Source organism: Achroia grisella, unplaced genomic scaffold (assembly GCF_030625045.1).
Source record: "Achroia grisella isolate CSIRO2021 unplaced genomic scaffold, CSIRO_AGI_Agris_v1 utg900, whole genome shotgun sequence".
NCBI lineage: Eukaryota > Metazoa > Arthropoda > Insecta > Lepidoptera > Pyralidae > Achroia > Achroia grisella.
The window spans coordinates 2,080,978-2,107,035 of NW_026713059.1; the positions used below are offsets into that span (position 1 = coordinate 2,080,978).

Sequence of the window (26,058 nt, forward strand, 5' to 3'; positions counted from 1 at the left end):
GTACAAAGTTATGTATGGTTTCTATTTGACCTAATTATTCTACCAGCCATATAGTTAGTATCTTGTGCTGCAACTAAAAGATTTTTTTTTAATATCTCATGATGAATTATCATGAGATATTTAAAAAAAAACATCACACACTGCTATCTAGTCCCAAGTTAAGCAGAGTTTGTGTTATGAGTACTAGACAACTGATATAAATATATAGATATTTCTTTTTGTAAATACAAATAATCATACTCTTGAATACAAATGTCTGTGCAAGGAATCGGACCCGCCACCATAAGAAGTAAGGCGATGTACTAAACCGCTATACCACTTAGGCACTGTTAGGTGAGATTTATGTGAATTGTACATAGACATGACACATTAGTCCTCGGGAATGGCAATTTTAACACATGCATATAATGTATGTGTGATATCCGTGATGCTGTCCAATGAAGAGCTGATGTCCGTGATATATTACATATATGTAGGTCACGTAAGTAGGTAGGTAATCGCTAGATCATAAAAAAGAATTGTCATATGTTAGACTTGAAATTTTCTTTTTGTATTTAATTTGTTTTCTCTATCTATTTTATTTAATTTTTATGTAATCAACAATTGATCTGGTATGTTTTTATGAAATCAAACAAAAATGTATGATATGTCAAATCATCAACTCAAATTTGTATGTTTGAAATGAATAAATGAACGTGAGACGATTCCCATTTACTATCAGATGGCCTGATAGTTTATTTGATCTTCTAATTAAATAGCAAAAAAATACTATTCCGTAATTACATTAAGGTAAAAGATAGAAAGACGTAATTGGTACTTAATGAGAGACAAATTGTTTGCTCACTAAAATATTCACTTCATTAGAGCTGACTTTGTCTCCTTATCTTTTTTTAAGAATATAAATGTGAAAGTGACTTTGTTTGTTTCTTCTTAGCACCTTGGTTCAATTGTCACACTGTCTGGCATGGTATGGAATATTTTATAAATATTATTATATTTGACATTTAAAAGGCATTTACGTAAGCTACTTTTGCGGTCCATCTTATCTTATTGCATAGAGGAATTAGCGGTTAAATATTAATTTGAGATATTTTTATGTGGATTATTAATGTTACTAATAATGTTATACCTGTGTTGGCTAACAGTATACGTTAATGAGAAACCAGTTCAGTTAACCCATCCTGACGAATTCAGCAGGAGTAAACCGCGATGATTTCGATTGAAGAAACGTGGAATTTGAACTGATACATAAATTGTTAGAATACCATTTCTAATATTCTAACCCCCCCCAAGAAAAATTCTCATTCATTTAATCGATATACGTATATTCGTTTTTAATAGATATATATTTTTAATATGACATATTTTTTTAATAACATAGGGGACAAACGAGCTTGCAGCTCACCTGAGTATTGTGAGTGATTACCGCCGCCCATGAGCACCCACAACACCAGGGGAATTGCAAGTTATTTTAAGTATCTCTATATTTCTCTAGACAATGTCTACTGCATCCTGTAAAAGAAAGGCAATTGTTTTTTAAAACTTTATTGTTTCTTTATAATGTTTATTACACATGTAATTTATATTGCGCGGCGTGCCGCATCATCAGGTATCATAATACATACAACAAGTTTTAATACTATTGTTACTTGTATACAATAATAAACTTTTGACATAATAATAACTGGTTATATTAATTAAGATCTGTCATTTTATACCCTAATTCAAGTAAAACACTTCAGTGAAATAGTTTTAGTTCAATAGTTATAATACACCGATTTACATGTTTTTGTAAAGGAATTACCGACAGCTCGTGTTATTTACAATAAATAATAAATAAACAATTCTAATATTTATTTTATTTTTAACGACAGCATCTGTCTTGAAAGCACTTCAATAATACATTAAATCTCATTATGCAGATGAGATCTCTTGCAATAAAACGGGACGGGGGATTTCTAGCTTTTACATCGAACTAACAAAATATTTTATTCATAAATATAAAAATAAATGTAGAAAATTAAATTTTCTTCAAAAGACAATATTTATATTAGGCATTAAGTTCATTCTTTTAAGAATCATAAAGAATGGGTACAACTGAAGCGTTAGGATTAAAATCTCTTTATTTATCTAATATTGGAAAGTTAATGCATCAGGAAGAACATTTAAATACAAACAACGTGTAATTTCAAATCAGATTCTTTTCTAACTAGTCTGTAAAATTTATATTCTCCATTACTAATTTTATACTTATATAGATGATCTAGTCTGTATTTATTTAATATTTTAATTACAAAGAGGAATTTATTGACAGGTTTCAATGCATTTTTCATTTTTTACTTACAATATTTCAAGTCGACTTTCACAGTGCCAAATTATTTCATCGAAACAATCTAATACTGATATTTTCGGCGATAAGTCTATTTGTTGCCGGTTTTTTAGAAACCTGTATAAGTCCTCTAGATACATTATTTACAAAATTATTAACACCACTATTACTTACTTACAATTTACAATTTTATTACAGATACGGTATAGCTAGATAGAGTGATTCGTATATCTTTACTCGTAATTAAAATATATATACAATCCTTGTATTTTCTAAACATTTTGTGTTTTAACATAGTATTGTCAGCTGTTTATACATTCCTGTGTATATCTTTGTTTCTTTCAATGATTTTATAACGATCCTCTTTTTAAATAGTTTCTATTATAACAAGAGGACTATGCACTGATGTTTCTGCCAAAGCAAAATTTACTTTAAGTACCGTAAGAAATATATCGAATTTATTTATCTTTGTTAATTTAATATTCATTTTCTAGCTATACATTTTCACAGACTAACGAGGGCTCGTAGTTTGGAGCTATGAAACTTAACAGTGATCAATTAAATATTCATCAAACTAAATATAACAATAATAAATGCATAATGGCATTATGGTACACTATTTACAATTCTATACGAAACAAGCATTCCAGCTACCTGCTCGGGGATTTATTAAATTTATATTTTACATAACACAACCCACACTATAAAATAGCGAGTAATTAAATTTAACCACTTACAATGACATTTGTGCAGTAGTTAATGTTCAATGACAACTGTATATTCCAATCACAAGCACCATTATAAATAGCTAAATTATAAAATTCTCATATTTACATAGACGCGATTCTTGGTAGATGTCAAGAAAGAGTTATGAGGAGTGACGTAGCCAGGACCAGGCAGTGTGCTGGAGATGTGGGTGCGAAAGCCTGTCCACCTCGCTGCATTGCTGCCGGATATTCACCTGACAAAGGGAAAATCGAATTTGCTTCTTTGGCAAAAATTAAAACTGCTCTGGGCAATATTCTTACAATTATTTTGAACATAGGTCAATAAGAATTATTACTAAGGCAGAAAGAAGAACGTAATTAGTAAACTTGATGTCATAAGTTTAAACATATACATCATATATGTATATGTTTAACAAATATAAATATATCTATATAATAAAAATGTAAATAATCGCTTTACACGGAAGATTAAAATTAAGAAACTTTATGAACATAGTAGAATAAAAAATAACTACAATTAGAATTTTTGTTCCATTTATAGCGCTAATTTCAGAAAAGGCTTAATTGTTTTGAATGTGATTTTCACTAATTACACTATTTTCACTATGTATAATTTTATTCCAATTAATTTAAAAACAAAAACTATATACGGTCAGAAACGGGTATAAAATCGCGAGCTAGGCTAGGTAATAATAAATGACAACAATTTGCATTTAATAATTTGTTGAAAGGCCTGACTGGTCACAAAATGGGGAATAAAAGCCGAAACGTATAAACACATAGATATAAAAATTTATGATGCTCCCTTGCGACAGGCGTAGCTAATTATAACACTGTTGCGAATAAAAATTATTAACGCACCCATTTACGACAAGCGTTTCATTAATTTGATTTATTACTATCATTGTTTTAATGTTAACGGGCTTTATCCAGAATTTTTGTTCTTCCCTGAGATTTTTAAAAATGTATTTCCTTTCCGCTATCTCACTAAGCTCGTTTGTCAACCAGATTGGGATGTCTTTAAAGAATAGCGCTGTCAAGTATTTTAAATGATTGCAGATTTAATGGACGATTGTTTTCGTGATTGCCTGCGCACTCCAGTACATCTTATAACATCTGTATAATATTCTTGTTCTACATTCTCCATACACAAATCATTGAAAGTTGCGCTCGCTTAAATAATACTGAGGGAAACTTTCACAGAGCGTACCTACCTAACAAATTTTAATAAACGTATGTATTCTTGTTAATTATGCGAAAGGAAGTAACAATGTGAACTTTAGCAAAATTAAAACAATTGTAGCTATACAATTGTACTTGGTAAAATTTATCAAGGTAGCATTGTGTAAAACATTATTATTATTAGAAATAACTAATGATAACTATCCATTCGGATAAAATTAGATACATTTGCTTGAATTTATATACAATACAATATTGTATACAATACCATAAATAATATATATATTGTATATTAACTTAGGGTTTGTCCTCAAGACAAAAAATATATATGAAACAATTTGCTGTATTATGGTTATGCTATACAAGTGTATATGGCTATAGACACGGTCTCATCTGTTAAAAAATATTTCTTAGTAAAAAATAAAATCTTCATTCAAAATGTCTTATTTCATTTCAAATACCGTTAGACTGTTAAACATTCGTCTTTAATAGTAACATGCCTATATTATTTTAATTTTAACTTAATTGAATTTCTGACTCTAAATTACTCATTTTGTAGTTATCAGGTACATTAAATCATGGATATAAAGTGGATTTTACTCACCATTAAGTACATGTACTACAACGCTCTTGGACTGCGCGTTGCTTGGGTTACACTGGTAAGTCCCTGAGTCCGAAGGTCTGGCCTGCTGGATGAGGAGGAACGACGTAGTTGTCTCCCCCTTTTCTGTGACTACCGACACTCCACCTCTTGGGGAATCGTAGCTTATAATCTGTATAATATATAAAAAATAGTTTATATCTCCTGACTATAATACAGTACAAGATTACAGACAATGCTGAGTGCTCTTCTATGATTTTATTAATTATGATTATCTCTGATATGAAACTTAATTCATGCAATAACATTCACGGCTATTGTTCGAAATGGGATAGTCAGAATAATTGTCAACTGTCGACGCGTCGTGAACGGAATACTTGACGAATTCATATGTAGTTGGATATACATTGTACATGAAAAACTAATGGGTAACACTATATCTATCATTGGGATTAGCTTAATTTAGGTGTTTATAGTATAATTAGTTTTATAGAGAATCAAGTTAGCAATTTACAATAATAATAAAATATTAAATGTGCACAGAAAAAAATACAAGCATATTAAAAAAAAACAATAAGGAAAATAAAAACAACAATTCTCTAAGTCATATTTTACAGATAATCTGAAACAGAAATTACGTACATAAAAAGATAGCAGACGTACATAAATACACTATTTATTAAAAGAATAAATAGATTTACATAATATAGAAACTTAAACATATGTACGTATGTACTTATTGGAAGGTATCAGAAAAAACATGCGAATAGTAGAGAGTTCCACAGACACAGGTCTTGAACAGTGAATGAGTTAGACAAATTATATGCAGGATCGATATCAAATCGCAGTATGAGATAGTCTAATTAAAAATAATAATTACCGCGTCATTGTGATTCCAAAAAATATACGCAGGTGGTTCCGGCGAATACAGAACCACACATGTTAAATTTATAGTGCTCCCTCTATCAATGTAGAGATCTGGTCCACCGATGATTTCTGTGGTTGGTTCTGGAAAAAAGAATGAAATATTAATTATTTTTGACCAACACTATCTCATGGTGCTACAAACGTGAATTGTAGTAAAAATATCTTATGTGTTAATACAGCATATGGTTGCGCCATATAACATTACATTTTTGTTTATCATTGTATAATTATTATTAGTAATAGTTTGTTCAAATAAATAATTTAGCGTGGTACGAAACGTTAATTTTCTAAGGATTGGCACTACACTAATTCCTTTATCCTCTCCTATTCCCGCACATACCTTTGTTTTAAGTGCGAGCGAGAAGATTCGCTTGTATCGAAAGTGACATATCGCGCTCGCGCGTCACTGTTAAATTGAACGCTGAAGTTGACATTGAATTCCCGCCTTGATCGCGCTTAAGATCAAGTTTTTTGTAATTCGTGATAATTACTAAACATTTTAATCCACCGCATCGCTCTAGTGTGTTTAAGACCATTGTGTTTGTGCCATTGTTGTGAAGCAAGTAGCTGGGACCTGGAGACACCGATAGCCGCCGCACTGCAACCTACAATTCAAAGGTACTGTGCCTCCTTCCTTACCAGAACTGTCTTTCTTTGTGTTCCATCCTCACAAGCAGTTCTCAATCACCAACCTAACAGTGTATCGTGTCAATCCACGTACCCGTCAGATTATTTAGATACAGTCCACTTAAATCAAAATCAAACAATATTTATTTCACCCGCGCCGCCATTATTTTAGTGGTCCATTTCGAGCCGAATATTGTAATTATTTGGTTAAACCACACTAGATATTTTATTTCTAGGTATATTTCGTACAAACGCATACAATTAATTTGTATTTTACTACATCATTTTCTTTATTTCGTTATATCGATGTTTCTAGAATCTCGTAGGTACATGTAGGTACAACTACCTGATAGATTCATATCAAATTCCGTGTCAACTCAATTTCGCATCGTAAGTAATAGTAGGTATTTACGATTTGTTGTAATACTCCCGCATTGTTTTAACCTAACTATAGGTAAAACAACTTTATTTTTGTAGTCACCGCATTTATATTCGTAGTTATCAATTACTTTCGCGCCATTGTAGGTAGTCTATCTACCTACATATTGATATCCTCAGGCCCCCTTAGGATAGGCTGAGACGCATACGATATTATAGCTTAATATTATCGCTTTCTACCGGTCTACTATTGAATAGGTTAGCGGCATAGACTTTGAGTTTAGTTCGCTGTAATAAACAAGACATTGCTTACGCTGTAATAAACAGACATCGCTTTGTTTAATATAAATATTTGACAGATTCTTATCACGAGTACGTTGTGGTTTATTATTTCGTATTTTAATTGTAAGTACATTGTGTACGGCTCTCATTGCACCGCACCGCACCGCACCGCACCGCACCGTACCGCACGTAACTTGTGTAGGTATTTATCTGTTCTCCACCGCACCGCTTTCTTATATATTTATTAGTACAAACAAGTTTTTGTATTTATAGGTTGTTCATCATGTCGGATGTCAATCAGTTACCCCTGTTACTCGCTAAAAAGGATTTAATGTTTTCTCGCATACAAAGTATTACAGATAGGACTCATAATCTTTCTAGTGAATATGAAAGAGAAACATTCTTGTGTGAGATCGAAACAGTTGACAAATTACGCTCAGATTTCGAAACTATGTTAGATAAAATAAATACTTTAGAATCTAAATTGAATCCTAAATATGTTATTAATTATCAACCGCTCATGGCATTTGATGATTTGTATTGCCGTATAAAACGAGCCGCAAGATCGCTAGAGGTACCGCCTGATGTCAAACATCATCAGCATAATAGGGATGAGGACAGGCCTCGTCTGCCCCCCTACCAATTCCGGAATACTCAGGAGATCTGAGATCCTGGTCTTTATTCTATACAGCTTACAAAAGCATAGTTCATGACAATCCTAGATTGTCAGATTCGGAAAAATTACATTATTTGATGGGTAAACTGACAGGTAAAGCTCGTTCTGTATTTGCCGGTATAAACCCTTGTTCTGAAAATTATAAGGTCATTTTAGATGCTTTAATTAGTAAGTATGAAGATAAGAGACTGCTCGCATCATCATACCTAGATCAAATATTCGAAATGAAGCCCTTTCATTCATCAAATATAAATAATTTAGAACAATTTCTCGATAAATTCGCAACTTCAGTATCCGCGTTAAATAACTTAAAAATTAATAATCTTTCGGATTTTATATTTTTGTATACCGCGTTAAAGAAATTAGATTCCGAAACCGCCCGCGCTTTCGAACTAGATAAACGGGGATCCGACATCCCATCTTTCGATACATTAGTGTCATTTGTGCGCGATCACATTAAAATATTGCAACGCACTTCTTCAAGCAACCAAGAAGTTACTAAGAAAGTTGTCGATCGTCGTATGGATGCGGCATCGAAAGTTATGCAACATAAATCTACATACTCTTATACTACAACCGCTAATCCGCAGCCTAAGTGCTCATTGTGTAACATACAACATGAACATTTATATAAATGTCCAGGTTTTCGAAATTTAACGCCTAATGATCGTTTCCGATTTGTTAAATCTAATTCTTACTGTATTAATTGTCTAAGTAAAAATCACCGTGTATTTAATTGTAACTCAAATAGTCGATGTCACAAATGTGACTCAAAACATCATACTATGCTCCACTTTGAGCATAGTAATGCCACCTCCACCGCGAACATACTCAGTGGTAGTTCGGTCACAGCGACTACGTCACGCGCAGTGGATCTATCGTCGCACTCGTCGCACACGCAGCCCGCTGTTGGTGGCGGCGGCGGCGGCCGACCGGCTCCTTGCACGGACCGCGCCCCGCACTTACCCCCGCCGACACCCGTCGTATCCCGCGCATCGGAAGACGTAGCATTATGCACGTTATCAGACAATGTTAATAAAAATATGCCTCGCGTACATACTACAGTATTGTTAGCCACCGCTCGTGTTTTAATGATCGATAGAGACGGTAACGAACATTATATTAGAGCATTATTGGACAGTGCTTCTCAAAGTAATTTTGTAACTAGGGATTGTTGTAATCGCTTGGGATTGCAATGTATACAGAATACAACCTTTTCGATTAAAGGTATAGGAGGGACAACAAAGGCCACACAGGGTTCTGTACATATAAAATTCTTTTCACGGTTTAATCGTAATATTAAATTTGATATGGAATCCTTAGTTGTAGATAAAATAACCGAACGTTTACCGACTGTTAGTGTCGATATTTCATTATTTTCAAATTTTAAAAATTTGCCTTTAGCCGATGATAGTTACGCTACTCCTGGGAACATTGACATGTTAATCGGTGCCTCAATTTTCCCGCATTTAATATTGTCCCGTAAGGTTAAAGGTCAACCCACATACGTCTCGCCGTATGCTATTGAGACCGTATTAGGCTTTGTTATTGTAGGTTCAGCTCCCGCTAGATCAAATACCGATACTTCCGTGTCTAATATGTTAGATAATTGTAATTACACTACCACCGCGCATTGTTGTGTTACCGAACCCACGATGGAATCCGTTCTATGTAGATTCTGGGAAATGGAAGAGGTGAATGTTGCACCGATTCTCAGCCCGGACGACAAGGAGTGTGAAGCTATTTATGCTGGCACTACCACTCGCGAGGACGACGGTCGTTATACCGTCGCGCTTCCCTTCAAGGGTAATGCACATTCTCTTGGCGACTCGCGTCGATTAGCCGAGAAATGTTTCTTTTGTCTCGAACGCAAAATGCAGGCTTCGCCTGAACTCAAGCAAGCCTATGATGACGTCATTACGGAGTATTTAGATAAGAGTTATATTTCACCCGCACCCGTTAATGATGATAGTAATGCTCCTTCGTATATAATACCGCACCATGGAGTTATTCGAAAAGATAAACTCACGTCTAAATTGCGCGTCGTACTCAATGCTAGCGCTAAAACTAGCACGTCCGTATCTCTCAACGATCTTCTTTATAATGGACAGAATTTACAACGCAATTTATTTGATATTATAGTTAACTTCAGATTATTTTCAGTAGCTCTCTCTGCCGATATTAGGCAAATGTTTCTTTGCATTCGTATTAGAGAGAGTGACCGCAGATTTCAACGCATATTGTATAGATTTTCGCCTGACGAACCTCTCCAGGTTTATCAGTTTAATCGCGTTTGTTTTGGACTCAAATCGAGTCCGTTTCTTGCACTGCGTACTATTAAGCAGTTAGCCACCGACGAAGGCGAATCGTTCCCAAAACCTAAGGAAGCGGTTCACACCGGTCTGTACATGGATGATTTAGTATATTGTCTAGATAGTGAAGATGAGGCTATCGTCACAGCTGCTGAGATCATCTCACTCATGAAGGCCGGACAATTTGATCTTGTCAAATGGACGAGCAATTCGCAAGTAGTTTTAAATTCCATTCCGTCAACACATCGACTTTCATCGGTCGTAGAATTCGATGTGTCTGATACGCATAAAATTCTGGGTCTGTGCTGGTCTCCTAGCTCAGATTTATTTAGTTTAAAAATTTGCACGCCCGCTGAAAAGTGTACAAAACGCACCATTTTATCTTGTGTCGCAAGATTGTGGGATGTAATGGGTTTCGTAGCACCCGTTATATTATTTGCCAAACTTCTTGTCAAAGAGTTATGGTTATGCAACTGCGATTGGGACGACGCCCCCCCTGACGTTATCGTCAGACAATGGTCACGTTTCAGGGATGAGCTCCCCAGTCTAGATCAAATTAAATTACAGCGCCATGTTGACATCACAAAACGCAGTGTGGTGAACATCATTGGCTTCGCAGACGCTAGTGAAAAGGCTTATGGTGCTGTTGTGTACTTCCACGTCGAGAATGATGGTGTGAGTACTGTGCATCTTATAAGTGCAAAATCTAAGGTTGCACCCCGCAAGGTCGTGTCGTTGGCCCGACTCGAACTTTGCGCAGCGCTTTTGCTCGCTAATTTAATTAATAATATTGTTACCGCTGTTAACAACCGCTATCCAATTAAGGCAATACACGCATTTTCTGATTCAACAGTTGCTTTATGTTGGATCCACGCATCGCCCCACAGGTGGGATACTTTTGTCGCGAATAGAGTTTCTAAAATTCAATCTCTGCTTTCACCGCACAATTTTTATCACGTGTCTGGTTCGGACAATCCAGCCGACTGTCTATCGCGAGGGCTTACTCCTGCCCAAATAATTCACCACCCCCTATGGTTCAACGGCCCGCAGTGGGCTAAATCCACCTTTTCGGAATGGCCAGTCACCGCTTTCAATTCTTCTGCTGTTATGGACCCGCCTGAGGAGAAGAAACTCTCCTTTGTTACTCGCACACCGCCAGAAGAATCTGTTTTCATCGCTCTGGTAAATCGCTTTTCTTCTTGGTTCAAGCTTCTTCGCTGCGTAGTTTATGTCTGTCGTTTCGCAAAATTATTAACACCCGCACATATTTTAAATTTTACTCCGTTGAAATATTTGCCCGCCGCAGAAATAGCTGACAGTTCTTTGATTTCACGCCACGCATTACTAGACAGATTAGTGCAAACGTTCTGGAAGCGATGGAGAGCGGAGTACCTGCACACATTACAATCTCGCGAAAAATGGAATACGCCCGTCAATCAGATTACTGTCGGAACTGTTGTAATTGTACGTACTGAAAACGCGCCACCACTTCATTGGCCTTTAGGGGTTATTGAAGAGGTCTTTCCGGCTTCTGACGGCGTAATTCGGGTTGTTCGTGTAAAAACTGCAACCGGCTCTTATTTGCATCCGGTTGTACGTCTGTGCCCCTTACCTAGACATTAGTTTTAGTTAATACGAGTTCTAGGTTAAGGTTTAGTTTATTTTAAGTTTCTATTTTTACTTTGAAGGCGTCCCTTCAAGGCGGGGGGGAATGGTTGCGCCATATAACATTACATTTTTGTTTATCATTGTATAATTATTATTAGTAATAGTTTGTTCAAATAAATAATTTAGCGTGGTACGAAACGTTAATTTTCTAAGGATTGGCACTACACTAATTCCTTTATCCTCTCCTATTCCCGCACATACCTTTGTTTTAAGTGCGAGCGAGAAGATTCGCTTGTATCGAAAGTGACATATCGCGCTCGCGCGTCACTGTTAAATTGAACGCTGAAGTTGACATTGAATTCCCGCCTTGATCGCGCTTAAGATCAAGTTTTTTGTAATTCGTGATAATTACTAAACATTTTAATCCACCGCATCGCTCTAGTGTGTTTAAGACCATTGTGTTTGTGCCATTGTTGTGAAGCAAGTAGCTGGGACCTGGAGACACCGATAGCCGCCGCACTGCAACCTACAATTCAAAGGTACTGTGCCTCCTTCCTTACCAGAACTGTCTTTCTTTGTGTTCCATCCTCACAAGCAGTTCTCAATCACCAACCTAACAGTGTATCGTGTCAATCCACGTACCCGTCAGATTATTTAGATACAGTCCACTTAAATCAAAATCAAACAATATTTATTTCACCCGCGCCGCCAGCATATGTATTAACTATGTATTAAATTTCATTCGAATCCTGCACTAGTTATACCCGGATGAGTATATTTTTTTGTGAGAAAGAATAATGATTATCACCCAGGACAATTCACACAGCGCTATCTAGTCACAAATCAGGTAGTTTATGTTATAGTTACTACACAACTAATAGAATAAGTTAAGTAATAAATTTGCCCATAACAAATATACAATATTACTTAATGGATATATATAATTTCATTTTATTCAGCTACTGTTAGTATGTGTGAAACCACAAACATTCAGTGCGGAAACCTGACCACTCATTATGAGTTAATTACACTTAAAAACATAAAAAGAACATTAAAACTTTCGTTTAAATTTAAAACGATGAACGATTCAAAATATGTTTGTTTCTATTTACCGATAATACAATTTACGATTTTTTTTACCCAAAGAGGTTTGATAATTTTTACTATAATAGACGACAGATAAAAATTTGGAATTCTTATGCAATGCAAAAAATGGTATTCTACTAGCGTATTACCAGGTCACAGCCTCATTGCCGGCACAAATTTTTATTCAAAATTCAACTAGAATGTGAATTGTGAATAAAAATTATTTCAATAAAAAGAAATCTGTAGAGGAAATATATTAATTGTTGTTCTTTTTTTCATCACTTCCCATTCATGTATTTAGGTTGCCAGGATAGCACAGTTCTTTTTTCTTTGTATATCGAAGAGGCAAAGATTCTGATGCACTTTCTACTCTTTCTAACGCTTAACTTCAATTTATTTCTAACCTATATTTCCCCCATCGCTAGAAAATAACCGAAGTGGTAGAAAACCTCCATTTCGGCTTTATTATACTTAAATGTCAAGAGGGGTTGAAATTTCGATGAGTAATTAATGCTTGTAAAGAGAGATGTTTTTATTATTCTTCCGAGGTCCCCATAACAAACACGCGTGCTTGTCCCTTACATGCCATACTTAATTAACCGACTTGCACAAACACGAGAAATGTAAACAATACCAACTTAACGAACTCTTGTGACGCAAACGACTTAGATATAACCCGAACATAAACAACGTTTTACGTTATCGTTTGAAAGTTAATAAGTTTTTGTATATTCAAAATAAACTCCTTACAAGCTACTACCTTGAATTTAATGACTGAGCGTTATTAAATTATTATTAAAGGTAGGCATTTTATATTAAAGAACAACAGCTGTCCATTTTCATTAAGTCTGTTGTATATCAAGTATACATTTACTGGTTTACTTATTGATTATCTAACAAGAAATATGTAGTCATTGTGGTAGTTGAATAATGATTACGTTTCCATTAGAAGGTATTATTTCTATATAAATTTTTAATTTATTTATATGTCCAGATACTGTCCACAATTTTAGTCTAAAATGTCATACAAAATTTTAGGATTACGGCTTTTACTGAAAATTCAGAATGTCTAACTTCGATAATAGTAACTTAAAAAAGCATAAAAAAGGTATCAGTTGAGTTTAATTGATGCCAATTCTTTTTAACTGAACTTACTAGTCGAACTAGATGGTATGGATAGTCATAAAAAATATGACGTACACATGAGTGCCTAAAGGTTCTATGCTAATAAATAATTTTGGGTATTTTCAAATTCAAATTCAAAAATCATTTATTCATGTAGAACATTTTAGCCGCTTCTGAACGTCTAATTTTTACATTATAATTTTAATTTTTCCCTACTGTCCAGTTCGGTATATAGATCCAATTGAACTGGCAAGATATCGTTTTAAAATAAAAATGTTTAGTGAGTAATAGGATTTGAGTTTGAGTCTCTAATAAATATTTCATTAATTACCAATTATGCATTTCGTTTTAGTAGCTAATTTTCAAACCACTTTTCAGTATGTATAACTATTGTATTTATTAGAAATAATAAATCGAAGATCAAAAGAATTAGTTCGCAGCAGTTTCTATTGTTGATTGTCACCTGTCTCATTCTTATGATGATATCTAGATCATTTGTATAAAAATAACGATGACTATTGCCCTATACCAATCACATATATGTATATTCGCATAACAATAGTCACAACACTCACCAACTACGTTCAAATGTATAAAATGACTCATATGTGGTGTAGATGATATTTGACATTCATATATGCCGGAGTCTCTATGTTGGGGATATTTAATCTGAAACAAAATAGTATATATTAAGGACTGAGATACATTTAAATTTTCTTTATGGAAATTAATGGAACGTACCCAATTTTCTAGTCTGATGAGCATAATAATATGATTTATTTTCATAAAAATATACCAACAAATTAAATTATATTAGTATTTTATTGCGTATATTTCATTTCAAAACGAGAGATAGGAAAAAAGAACATAGTATACTTAATTGAAATGTGGTCTTTTATGAATAAGTTGTAAATATTAAATTATAGAAGAACATTTATGTTAAATACACATGTATTTTTATATACAGTGATTTTAACAATGAAATAAGTAAAATGAAATTAAAAATAGCAATTTAATTAAACAACATTAATTGACCTTTAGCCTTCGTAATGAAATTATCTCTTTATGCTATAGAAGCTAAAATAATATAAGTATCTAGGTTAAGTAATAGAAAATACAACTGACCTGTAAAGTCCAGTCTTCAGAATGGGGCAAATGTATGGCCCGGAAGCGCTGATCGCTCGTGTACGTATATCGTCCCACAGTTAGCAAGTGAATGTCTCGGTGCCTCACCCATGACACTTGCATGTTTAACTAGAACAAAGTAATTTTAGAATATAACAAAGTAATTTTAGGCTTATAAAATACATTATTCTAACTCCAGAATATTCCAAATAGGTACACGAGTTATCTATTTGGATATTGCCAAATTGTCCTTTTTACAGGACTAACATGTTTTATAAACGCCTGTCGCTTTTTTTATTAATTAGATATACCCACTTATACTTTACTGCTTTATTTTCAGGTTCATACTATTATAATATATTATATTATATTATAGAAACATAATATTATAGCAAATTGCTTTGTGGTTGAAACAGGTGAGATGGAGGTATAAGAAGATGATCTTCTACAGCAAAGTCTATCTCGATAGTCGTTTGAAATTGAACAAGGATTAGCTGAGAGCAAAAAATGTGTGTACCCCTAATAGTTTGAAAACAAACTCTACTAATAATAGGATCTTTTCGGTAATATAATGTTTTAGGTACACGATATTGTAGAACCAGCTAAGAAATTATTCACATTATCTGATATTTGATTTTGAATAAGATGTCAGAAAATTATAAAAGTTTATTTTTGGAACAACAAAAGCCCTGAAATCTATTTCGGGTTTAGATCTTAAAACAATGTAGTCAGACGTTGAAGTAATGCAAATATTATTTCTACAAGTAAAGCTTATTTTAGTTTGCGTTAGAATACACAAAGAACTATGAATGCCTCTTTAGCTTTGTTTTCATTTGGCTTGTTTTGAAATGACTTTATTATACAAAATCAAAATATTACTTTATTTTCTATAGAATTCTACGACTTGTATATTTTTACAAACTATATGTTCTTACATATTTTAATGGAATAATGTAAGTCTACTATTACCATACTAGCCAGGTGGCTCGGTGGGGAATTTCGCTACTATATGTTTTTTTTTACTAATTAATTTTTAGGAGATTTAATCTTAATATGATGATATCCATGTATTATTACTATATTGCTCAGGAGACTCAGTAGAAATTTGTTTCAAATTTGTTTTTTTTCACTTAATGCATTAAAATTCATTTTTTTAATCTGTAAATTTATAGGACTTGAAGATTGTTACAAACTCAACCTGCTTATCTTTTCGCATTTATATTACAACATTATTTGACATTACAGATTATGAAATATAATTCATTAACCGTGGTGTTTTATAAAAGACGGCAAGAATATTACGTTTTAGAACAAACGTTGCAAATTTAATTGTGGTATCGAAATTGTTATAAATTCAATCAAAACTTTGCTGGCTCGTCCGTGGGAGATGTGAATTGTTAGTAATATTCAACGTGGCATTTTGTTACGAATACTACGAGAGTATTAAAGCTTTGAAGCGGAACTACAGGCGGATTCAAGTTGATATTGAATTTGGATATTTACTTTAAAAGTACAGTGTAGATAGTTTCTAAGTAGATATTGTTAGATTTACAAATAATCTTATAAACTAATGAAGTGTCCTTACTGTTACTCTTCGAAGCTAAGGTTTGTCTAAGAAATAGAAAGAAAATTATTTATATGTAATTCAATGAGTGTTATTAATAATTATTAGCTTCAATCGAATTACAATTTTGACGCAAATAAATTAACGAGATACTTTTTATCATAGCTCACAGCTGAAATAATTTAGACGTATGTAGAAAACAGATGCAGAAGGTGAAGAGTTAAACACGATTGAAGGCATTTAGGAAGACTAATATTCAGCAGTGTATAGAGACAGGTTGACATGATGGGGTCAAAATACAATACATACATAATGAGATTCACCAATATCCCTATTTGAATGTTTTTAAACTAAGTACTATTATACCTACCTATCTACTAATATTTTAAACCCTCATTTCAAATTTGTTTTAAATGAAGACTAATGTAAAATTCTGCACCCAGGGAAATTACTATCTTTTTAGTTTTACAGTTTTAAAATAGCGTAAATTCCTGAAAACTATGAGAATGAAGTAAGAATGTTCTTCTTAGCTAGCTAGTCAATTTTAATTTCTATAGTAAGTAAAATTTAAAAAGGAATAGACTCTCAACTCGTAAAGTTTCAAAATGAGTCATAGTCAACTTATACAAAAGTATATGAATATTTTTATTATCTAAAAATATTCATATACTTTTGTATAAGTAAAGGAAACAGAGGCTTGAAGTTATCTACAAAAAAAACACTTAATGTGTACATAATATGCACGTGTAAATGGTGTAATTTTCAATTAAAATTAATTACTATAAAATGTACAATTTTCATTGTGTTGTGATCGCAATAAGTCAAATAATACATTTATAAAATTCAAATATGGAACGTTATGCATGAAACATTTGTTGTTTTATTTTTCTTTTTATACATTTCTTTTAATATAATATTCTCTCGAATATTTCTTAACGTCACTATTAAATTCAGTGTACAATCAATTCTAACCATTTTTTATTTCACTATTATAATAATATTCCTCCACCAATCATCAGTATTAAATATTAAATATTCACAACACAATAGTACCTTTTGCAAAATATTCAATAGCAAAACATTAGATGCACAGACAGCACATCTCATTAGCGAGTGCAGAATCAATAGAGAAAATGTGAGCCTACTAATGGCGTATTTGTGTGCTCAAAACTGAAACATTAGCATAACTAGTTCAAACATTTGTGCTTCCATAATCAAAGTACTTACTTTTATTTTTTATTAAGAATTGTTTAATAGTTGCGTGTTATTTTGTAACACGCACTCTTTTAAATGACAACATAAAATTATAAAACCAAACAATACTTCAAGTCATAATAGAAGCATAATAATCGTTAAGTTCTTTCTCTTTAGATATTAGAAAGGGACTTAGATATTAGAAAGAACTACTTCTTTAAGGCATCCATACTGTTATAAATTCGAAAGTGTGTCTGTATGTCTATCGACTATTACAGTTAAACTAAATAGCGAACGGATTGTAACAAAACTTGACTAGACTATAGTCTGTACCTATCACAAGAAGAGAGATTGACTATCATTTTTCTCAAAAAAAAAAGCATACGAAGTCGTCGTAACAGCTAGTAAAATTTCATATCTTTATTTAAATAATAGCATAACTACAAACTTAAATAACAGTGACCGTATAAATTGTGAAATCAATTACATTAATTAACGTATCCTCTATTGTTAAGCTTCCATTTCCCGCACATTACTCTAGCTAGAAAGAAACAGAGTTATCTCGTTAGCCCGTCCTGTTATATATGCGAAAGATATGGCATCGCGGTCTAATGAGACTTTTATTTATAAAGTTGAGCTCACAAAAGGGACTTTAAAGTTGCATTGTGCTATTGTTACGTTTCATTTTAAGCGAGGAGTTTGTGGTACACCCCTACGTAAATTGGACGTTGCTTGTTGACTGTTGAAATAAGGGGGACTCGTTAGTGTTAGCGTGTACTCAACTCTCGCATATCTGTATTATAAAAGCGAGTGCTTGCAGCAAGTGCGTCGAGCAGTACAGAATCCAGTTTAATTGAAATTATTTCACCGTCTGCTATACTTATATTATTTTGTTTAATTCTTATATTAATAGTGGCTCTTATACGAGAAATAATTGTCGATTGTTCATGGTTATTTTCAATAAAAACAGAAAAGATAATGTAATAACTATATAGGTAGTAAAAATATAATACAGTAGTGTGTAAATTTGTAGACACTGTCCTTATGTTCAACGTCCGCATATATTATATACTATAGTATGTTAGTTTGCGTTACAGTATCAGCCTAAGCAAAGTTCAATTGATTTTGACATGAAATCTAAATTGACAGGTTGAATATTGAAAGCGAAATTATTCACTTAACATTAATACTTGGAGTACATTACAATGCGTATAATTAACTCTGCTGTCAGTAATTAGCTTATTCATTCTGAGCTACCCTTAAGCAAAATATTAACAACAATCGATGATAGTTCAGATTATCTATAGTTAGAGGTTGTTAATTAAATAATATACTTGCCTCCTCACCGATTACTATTTTATAATAGTTTAGTTGTCAAATATAGATTGACATTGTTGTAAAAAATATTATAAGAAAAGACAATACAATTCTACTGCAAACGTACATATTATTTATTATTTAACATCTCACATGCTATCTCAAGACAGAAGAACCCCATCACAACAATACTAGTACTAAAACACTAGTTTTATTTCCCAACGTTGAAACCGGTAAAACTTTTCGTTACGTTGTTAAAAAAAGGACGCTTACACCGCTTTCAATCTATATCAATTAGGCGTCGTCATTTCAGCTTCAGACTTCAGCTTTTATTCTGAACGGTAATTAATTTGAACAATTTTATGGATTAGTAAATAAAAATGATTCCTTTTGAATGAAATATTCAGTCATATAATATTAGAAATAAAATAGAAGAAGTATTCGAATACCTAATGTTAATATTTTATTTATAGATTTATAAATAGGTGCAGTAAAAATAACGAGACGAGAAAAAAAACAAACTATAAAATAATATATAAATAGTTTGTAACAGTAACCATTATTGCGTTTCTATGCAAGGTTTTCATAGTCTAAAATAAGCATTAACCGAATCTGCATTATGTAATAGTTTGGGAATAAACTTTCATTTCTAAATACAATCTTTCAATTCTTTTATTACTAATCTTTTTGACACATGTTAGACTCTCTTTAATTTTATTATTCATCTTGATTCTAATTTAGTTGCTAATGATAAAAATGAGGTTAGAGATTTTTATCATGGTCGTCCAATGGTCGAAATTCATAGTTAATTTAAATTATAAATTTGAACTTGATTAACGTATGTGTAATGTTTGTGTAAAATACATGGTAATGTGTGTATTGCTTTTTTATAGATTTCATATATTTTTACGTATGATTTAAAAAATATTGTCTATATAAACTATAAGTGCGCAAAATTTCATACACCCTTCATTCGCGCAATTTCGTAAAAGTTTTACTAACTTTTTGCTTTACGTATTAATATAATCATAATATAACACAGTATGTTTTTCATAGTCTAAAGAATAATGTTTTTAGTCCTCTAAGGCTTTCGGCGAAGGTCTTACAGGAAAAGCCCTACTATTGAATACCGTACAATTTGTATACCAAAAATGTAATAAAAACAAAGATGGCCGAAGTTCTGTTATTTCAAAATGAAGGATATCGTCGAAAGATAATTACAGGCTGCGAACTAAGGAAAACAAGACCGACAGTAATAACAGAGGCAAAATAACTTATAAACGGTGGAATGCTCCTTGCGTGATCGCAATTACTGGAATGTATACACGTATTTTTATGCAGATGAAAGGAAAAAATATTATATATTATATTACGTTCGTAGCTAGCATTTTTATTCATCATCATCTTGATGGTCATGCATATAAAAATGATGAATATATATATATATAGAAAACTAAGTAGATGTAACACTATTAAGTAATTAAAAGAAGTTCTAAGTCTAATTAGGGCTTTAGTTTCAGGTTCAACAACTTTATCTTGTTATCCATAGGGAGCAGCTAACCTAAAAGTAAATACGCGCCAAAGTCATTATAACTTTAAAACATGGCCCTCAATGAAATACGAATTTGTCTTTACCTTTATAAATAAAATACATATATTTTTATATATATATAATATGACAAGATGTCACATGTTTCTTTTCTGTATTGTATACATCTTATATAAATTATTCTCGTATCATTTTCGATTTTTATCAAATTTTATATACGTAGTCAGCAGCTCTGAGAATCGGCTATTATCCATTTTTCTTATACCTAAGTGATAAGGCTTGTCCACCCCTAACTTTGGACAATTTTATTTTATATTTTTATAATGTGGCATTAAAATACATACAAGCCTAAATTTTCACCCTTCAAACCCTATTGTTTTATAGCGACATCAATTTATATTGCAAAACAATGCTATTTATTCAACATTAATAAAGTAATATTCATATATATATATATATATATTATATTATTCCTATATAATATAGGAATAATATAATATATATATATAATAAAACTGCTATCACAGTCATATGAATGTGATAACATTTTCAGTTAAGAATAGCTTGAATATAGGTCAGTGCGTATGGGCACGGCTTATTCAGGTAGCCTCTCCTTACATGACTCTTGCATATTCATAACCTCGCATTTCTGACTACAATAGACCTCATTAATTTCTCTAAAGTACATATAATCACGACTGTTTCCGAGATAGGATAGCCAGAGGCATTGCCAACTGACATAGTGGTGGAGAACGCAACACTTGATATACCTATATTTCATAGAACAGATGAAATCTCTCGTGAAGTCCGTCGTAAAAAATTTCGTTGGTTAAAATCTTGTAGAAATTTGTACAAGAATGAAAATGTTCTTCCATGTGCCGATGATCATAAATCTCAGACTTATGTAGTGATTCTAGGGCGGTTGGTATCTCTGGATGTACGTAATTTAAGGTAGTAAACCTTAATGACCTAGACGTTGTGAAGTAATAAATAATAATAAGCATTTGCAGTTTATTTGCACACTGTATATGCCGAACAATGTTGCATCTACCATTCTTTTATATTGTCGTCCAATTAGGTTACGTGATGTTTTTTATAGTTCCGCACCCAAGCCAATGAAACTAAAACTTTGTAATACTGCAATATTTACACGTCAGTTTGACTGTCCGTCCGTCTATATAATAACAATATATTATGGCAGTGTAAGATCCGCTCAACAGGTAATAATAAAGAGGTTATAAAAAAATACATATATAAATACAAAAATACGTTGTCTAAAACACATGTTAACTACAAAAGCTAACATAGTAAAATGGAAAAATAATTAAAAAAATATTATATATAAACTTTCAAGCTATTTCTGCTTCCATAATAATTATATACCACAAAGATTTGTTCACAAAAAGTCCATAATACCTCAAAGTACGAATAAATTTTAAGAGATAATATTACATGAAAGGAAAGTAGTTAAAAATAGATATGACTGAAGGTTTTGCTTTGAAATACAAAGGTTAAGTCATACCTTTTTATCATCTACGACATTGATATAGATTGTCGTATCTAAATATATCTAAACTCTATACATATCTTTGTATAATGTTAAATCTAATAAGTGCGTAAAAATATAGATAAATCTATGAAACCTACAAATATTTCAAAAAGTCATTTGCGTAGGTACCTCATCTCATAAACAAATATTTCAATCATCAAGCTGCTTGCTTTGTAAGGTGTATTTTTTGTTAAAAGGTGAAACAAGGCAGTGAATTTACAGATAAGAACATGAAATTTTAGGCCTCCAGAATGTCAACGCATTAGTGGTATTAAATGCATTACAGATTCATTAGCTTATTGGTCAATCATATTATATAAAAAAATGTCGAAAAAGGATATTACTGGGATAATTTAAAGCTACTCACAGTTTTATTTCCTAAGTTCTTGACTCGGCAATTCAAATATGCCGTTTTGCCAAGGAGAGCTGTAACATTCTTAGATGCCACAAGGTCGAAGTACGGCCCTGTTCGAGGTGTAGGCCGCGGAGCATCCGCGGGGGCTGCCCCTGACCGAATAGCATTATCCGCTGAACCGGCTGGGGCCACCGTCACTGAGGCATTGGTTGGTGTTCCTTTGCCAAGCTCTCGTTGGGCTGATGACACTGTAAGAAAAGAAAATTGTTATCTTACTAATATTTTAAAAACAAAAATTTTTGAGTATGGATGAACTTTTGTTACTCTTTCACGCAAAAAGTACCGAACGGATTTTGATAAAACTTTACGGAAATGAAACTTATACATCAGAATAACACATAGGCTATAATTTAAATAGATATTATGTAAATTCGGCGAAATATGATGATAAATATCATGTGAGATGCAGATGAAGTACTGATCGGATTACAATGAAACTTTCCTGTAATATATGTCATATATTAGAACAACACATGGGCTATAAATTTTACGCGGGTGAAACCGCGGGTACCGCTAGTATAGTAAAATACTGTTATACTATGAGGGTAGTCAAATGAGTTGTCAAGTCAGGAAGATGTCACCATGAACGCAACACTTGACATGCCAACATTTCGGTGAGCAAATTTGAATTTCAAGTAGTGGGGAATAAGGCTACCGCAGTCTCTGATTGAAATTTGATCTGCGTAAGTATCTATTCCCGTCACCAAAGAATCTGTTAGTCTATATGTATGTATATTGACAGGATTTTTGGTTTTGGCCAGATTTGAACTAGAATCCTTTGATTGAGTAGTGATAGTAAACCATCAAGTTCTTTTACTTACAAATCTTAGTAAAATTATGTCATCCTTATTTCTAAATTAAAGTAGTGGCTACATAATGTACTCACAGTTTAAAATAGTAAAAAAAAACCTTGAAGTATTCTTCAAGTACAGATCTATATCTGTCAGCCAAGTATTCATCGAGATAAATCGAGCGAACCTTAACTAAATTGAGTTACATTGTCTTACAACAAAGTTCCTATAACTGTTTTCCGGTCCTATTATTGAGGCACGACAATGTACTATTACTGTCAATGAAAATCTGTAATTGGCACATATCTTAGATACGAATACAGAAATAAGCGAAAAACAGATGAATTTGGTTTTGGAAAATTGATTCGTCTGTATAAAAATTTCAACACTTTGTAAATTCTTCACGTCGTTTCAATGGCAGTTTAAAGTTTGAAAAATATACTTGTAAGTTTTTAATTTAAATAGAATTGCAAAATAAGTTAGTGTCATATTCTAATGGGAAGTGGTAACCGTGGCCTATATAGGTATATATACCTTTTTAATCGAATTAGGTGCTATTTTGCGGAAGTTCATTTCACTACTTAATAGATTTATAGTATTTAGTTTAATTCCGCTACAATTAGCATGTGTTAGACCACTAATGTTCAGTGTGGAAACTTGACCTCTGACAGAATCTTCTGATAAATAAATTAATAGTGATCAAATTCCGACCGTTATTGTTTCTATATCCAATTTGCGACTCGACTTTGGAAAAAAATGACAATATTCATTATATTTACATGTATGAGGTTTTACATTTTAAAAATGGGTATGAATGTCTACCCAAATTTAACATGCCGCTATACCCGTATGGATTAACACGCTAACTTTATTATACCAGTCCGTTCGCGTGGAAACTTCGTAAAACCAATCACGTGTAAGTGAACATCACTTCAGAGCCCGCGTGACGTCATGCTGCCTACATGAACACGCCGATATAGGTTTACTGGGAGAGGCTGATCTTTAGTACGAGTAGCTATATCCAGTAGTGTGATCAGTCAATGTTCACCTATAAATATCTGAACTAATTTAGAACTATTATCACAGTTTGGACTCACTAAAATATTTACCTACATTGTTACTTATTTCATTATAGAAAATTTGAATTTAAAATTACCGTCAATCAACTATGTAAATTACTTAGTACAAAATGAAGTAATGAAAGTTTAGAAAATAATATTTAGACTACTTTTTGGATATTACTAGCTTATTCTCGTGACTTTGTTCACTTGACCCGAATACTATGATAGAGTGAAATACATGAGAGACTACATCGTCCTCCAAATGTTAGAAACGTCACGATAGGAGTAATAATTAATAAAGAAACTGGAAAATTTACTTTCGTGACTATTTAAATATTGTTATATGTTAGCGATATTTCTCCAAACGAAGGTTAGTGATATTAGAATAAATAAGAAAAAGTGATAACTTTTAACAAATCTAACATGGAAATCAAAAATGTTTCGGTATTCTTAAATATGATATTGCACATGTTGTGTGATATTACAGACATCTTCATAACTTATTTTATAATATGTCCATATAAGTAATAAGTACCAGTTTATAGATTCTAAAATAATTGGTGTGTAACAAGATTAAGTTAGAGAACTTAACTAATAAAAATCTAAAGTAGACACTTAAAAGTTTTGTCTATTTGTCGTTGACTTTTTAATCGAATACTTACAAAGGAATGTTATAATAATTGTCGCTTCTTGTTACGTTATAATTCTTTTACTGTTATAGATTATTATAAACTTCGAGGGGCATTTCACAGCGGATGGAAATAATTATCAGAACTTCGCTGCACATCAGTGGAATTTATTTTTTACTAGGTGTTCCCACGACTTCGTCCGCGTGGAATTTAACTTTATTTTTCTAAAATAAATATTGCCTAAGTTACTCCTTATTACATCAGCTTCCTGCCAAAAAAGTCCCGTCAAAATCGGTGTAGACATTTCAGAAATTAGCCGGAATAAACAGATAGATAGACAAAAATTCTAAAAAATGTTTTTTGGTGTATGTACCGTATTTATATTCATATGTATGTAGTAAAAAACGGTTATTTCAATATTACAAACAGACACTCCAATTTTATTTATGTATAGATTAACAACAATAATTATTTATTATTATTGATAACCATGAATTTAATTATCGCATCGCAAAGAGAAAACTCAAAATGAAATATTCGTGTACGATACATTAACACTTATGGCTGTCAATATTTAATATTATTATTTTAAATCTACTGTCCAGTTAAAAGTGAATTTAATCATTGAGGATGAGATACCTAGGTAGTCTTTATGCAAAGTCGCCTGCGTGGATACAGATATCTTTACTATTTTTGCCAACAATGAGCATCCTTTGTAAGCTGTGTTAGTACTGTTTATAAAATGTGAAAATGGGAATGTGAAATATGACAGTGACACTACAGGCACACTATATTTATTATAGATCCTTGAAGATCATCGTATTAGCAATTCTACATTTTATCTACTTCACTTTAGAAGAACTTGCAATTAATTAAAACTAGTAAGACAATCTAAATATCGAATACCAAGCACTGTGCAAACCCTATCACATCTGTATACATATAAGTGATGTTATTTAGTATAGCAGATTAACATTATAATGTAAATTATTAAAATGCTAGG

General features: G+C 32.5%; 1 protein-coding gene across 3 annotated transcripts in view; it reads right to left on the minus strand.

Moving 5' to 3' along the window:
• Positions 1-1,568: 1,568 nt before the first annotated feature.
• LOC131853156 (uncharacterized) overlaps positions 1,569-26,058 on the minus strand; it is a 97,588-nt gene continuing 73,098 nt past the window's right edge. Inside the window, exons 3-8 of one of the 3 annotated variants that reach the window (XM_059203980.1) lie at positions 22,527-22,762; positions 14,987-15,115; positions 14,437-14,530; positions 5,721-5,848; positions 4,844-5,012; positions 1,569-3,290 (exon numbers count right to left, since the gene is read on the minus strand). In XM_059203980.1, coding sequence (XP_059059963.1) covers positions 3,187-3,290; positions 4,844-5,012; positions 5,721-5,848; positions 14,437-14,530; positions 14,987-15,115; positions 22,527-22,762 — 860 coding nt within the window. In that variant the 3' untranslated portion in view covers positions 1,569-3,186. Of the gene's footprint in view, positions 3,318-4,843; positions 5,013-5,720; positions 5,849-14,436; positions 14,531-14,986; positions 15,116-22,526; positions 22,763-26,058 lie in introns of all 3 variants that reach the window. The other 2 variants (XM_059203979.1, XM_059203978.1) reach the window with 2 other exon arrangements.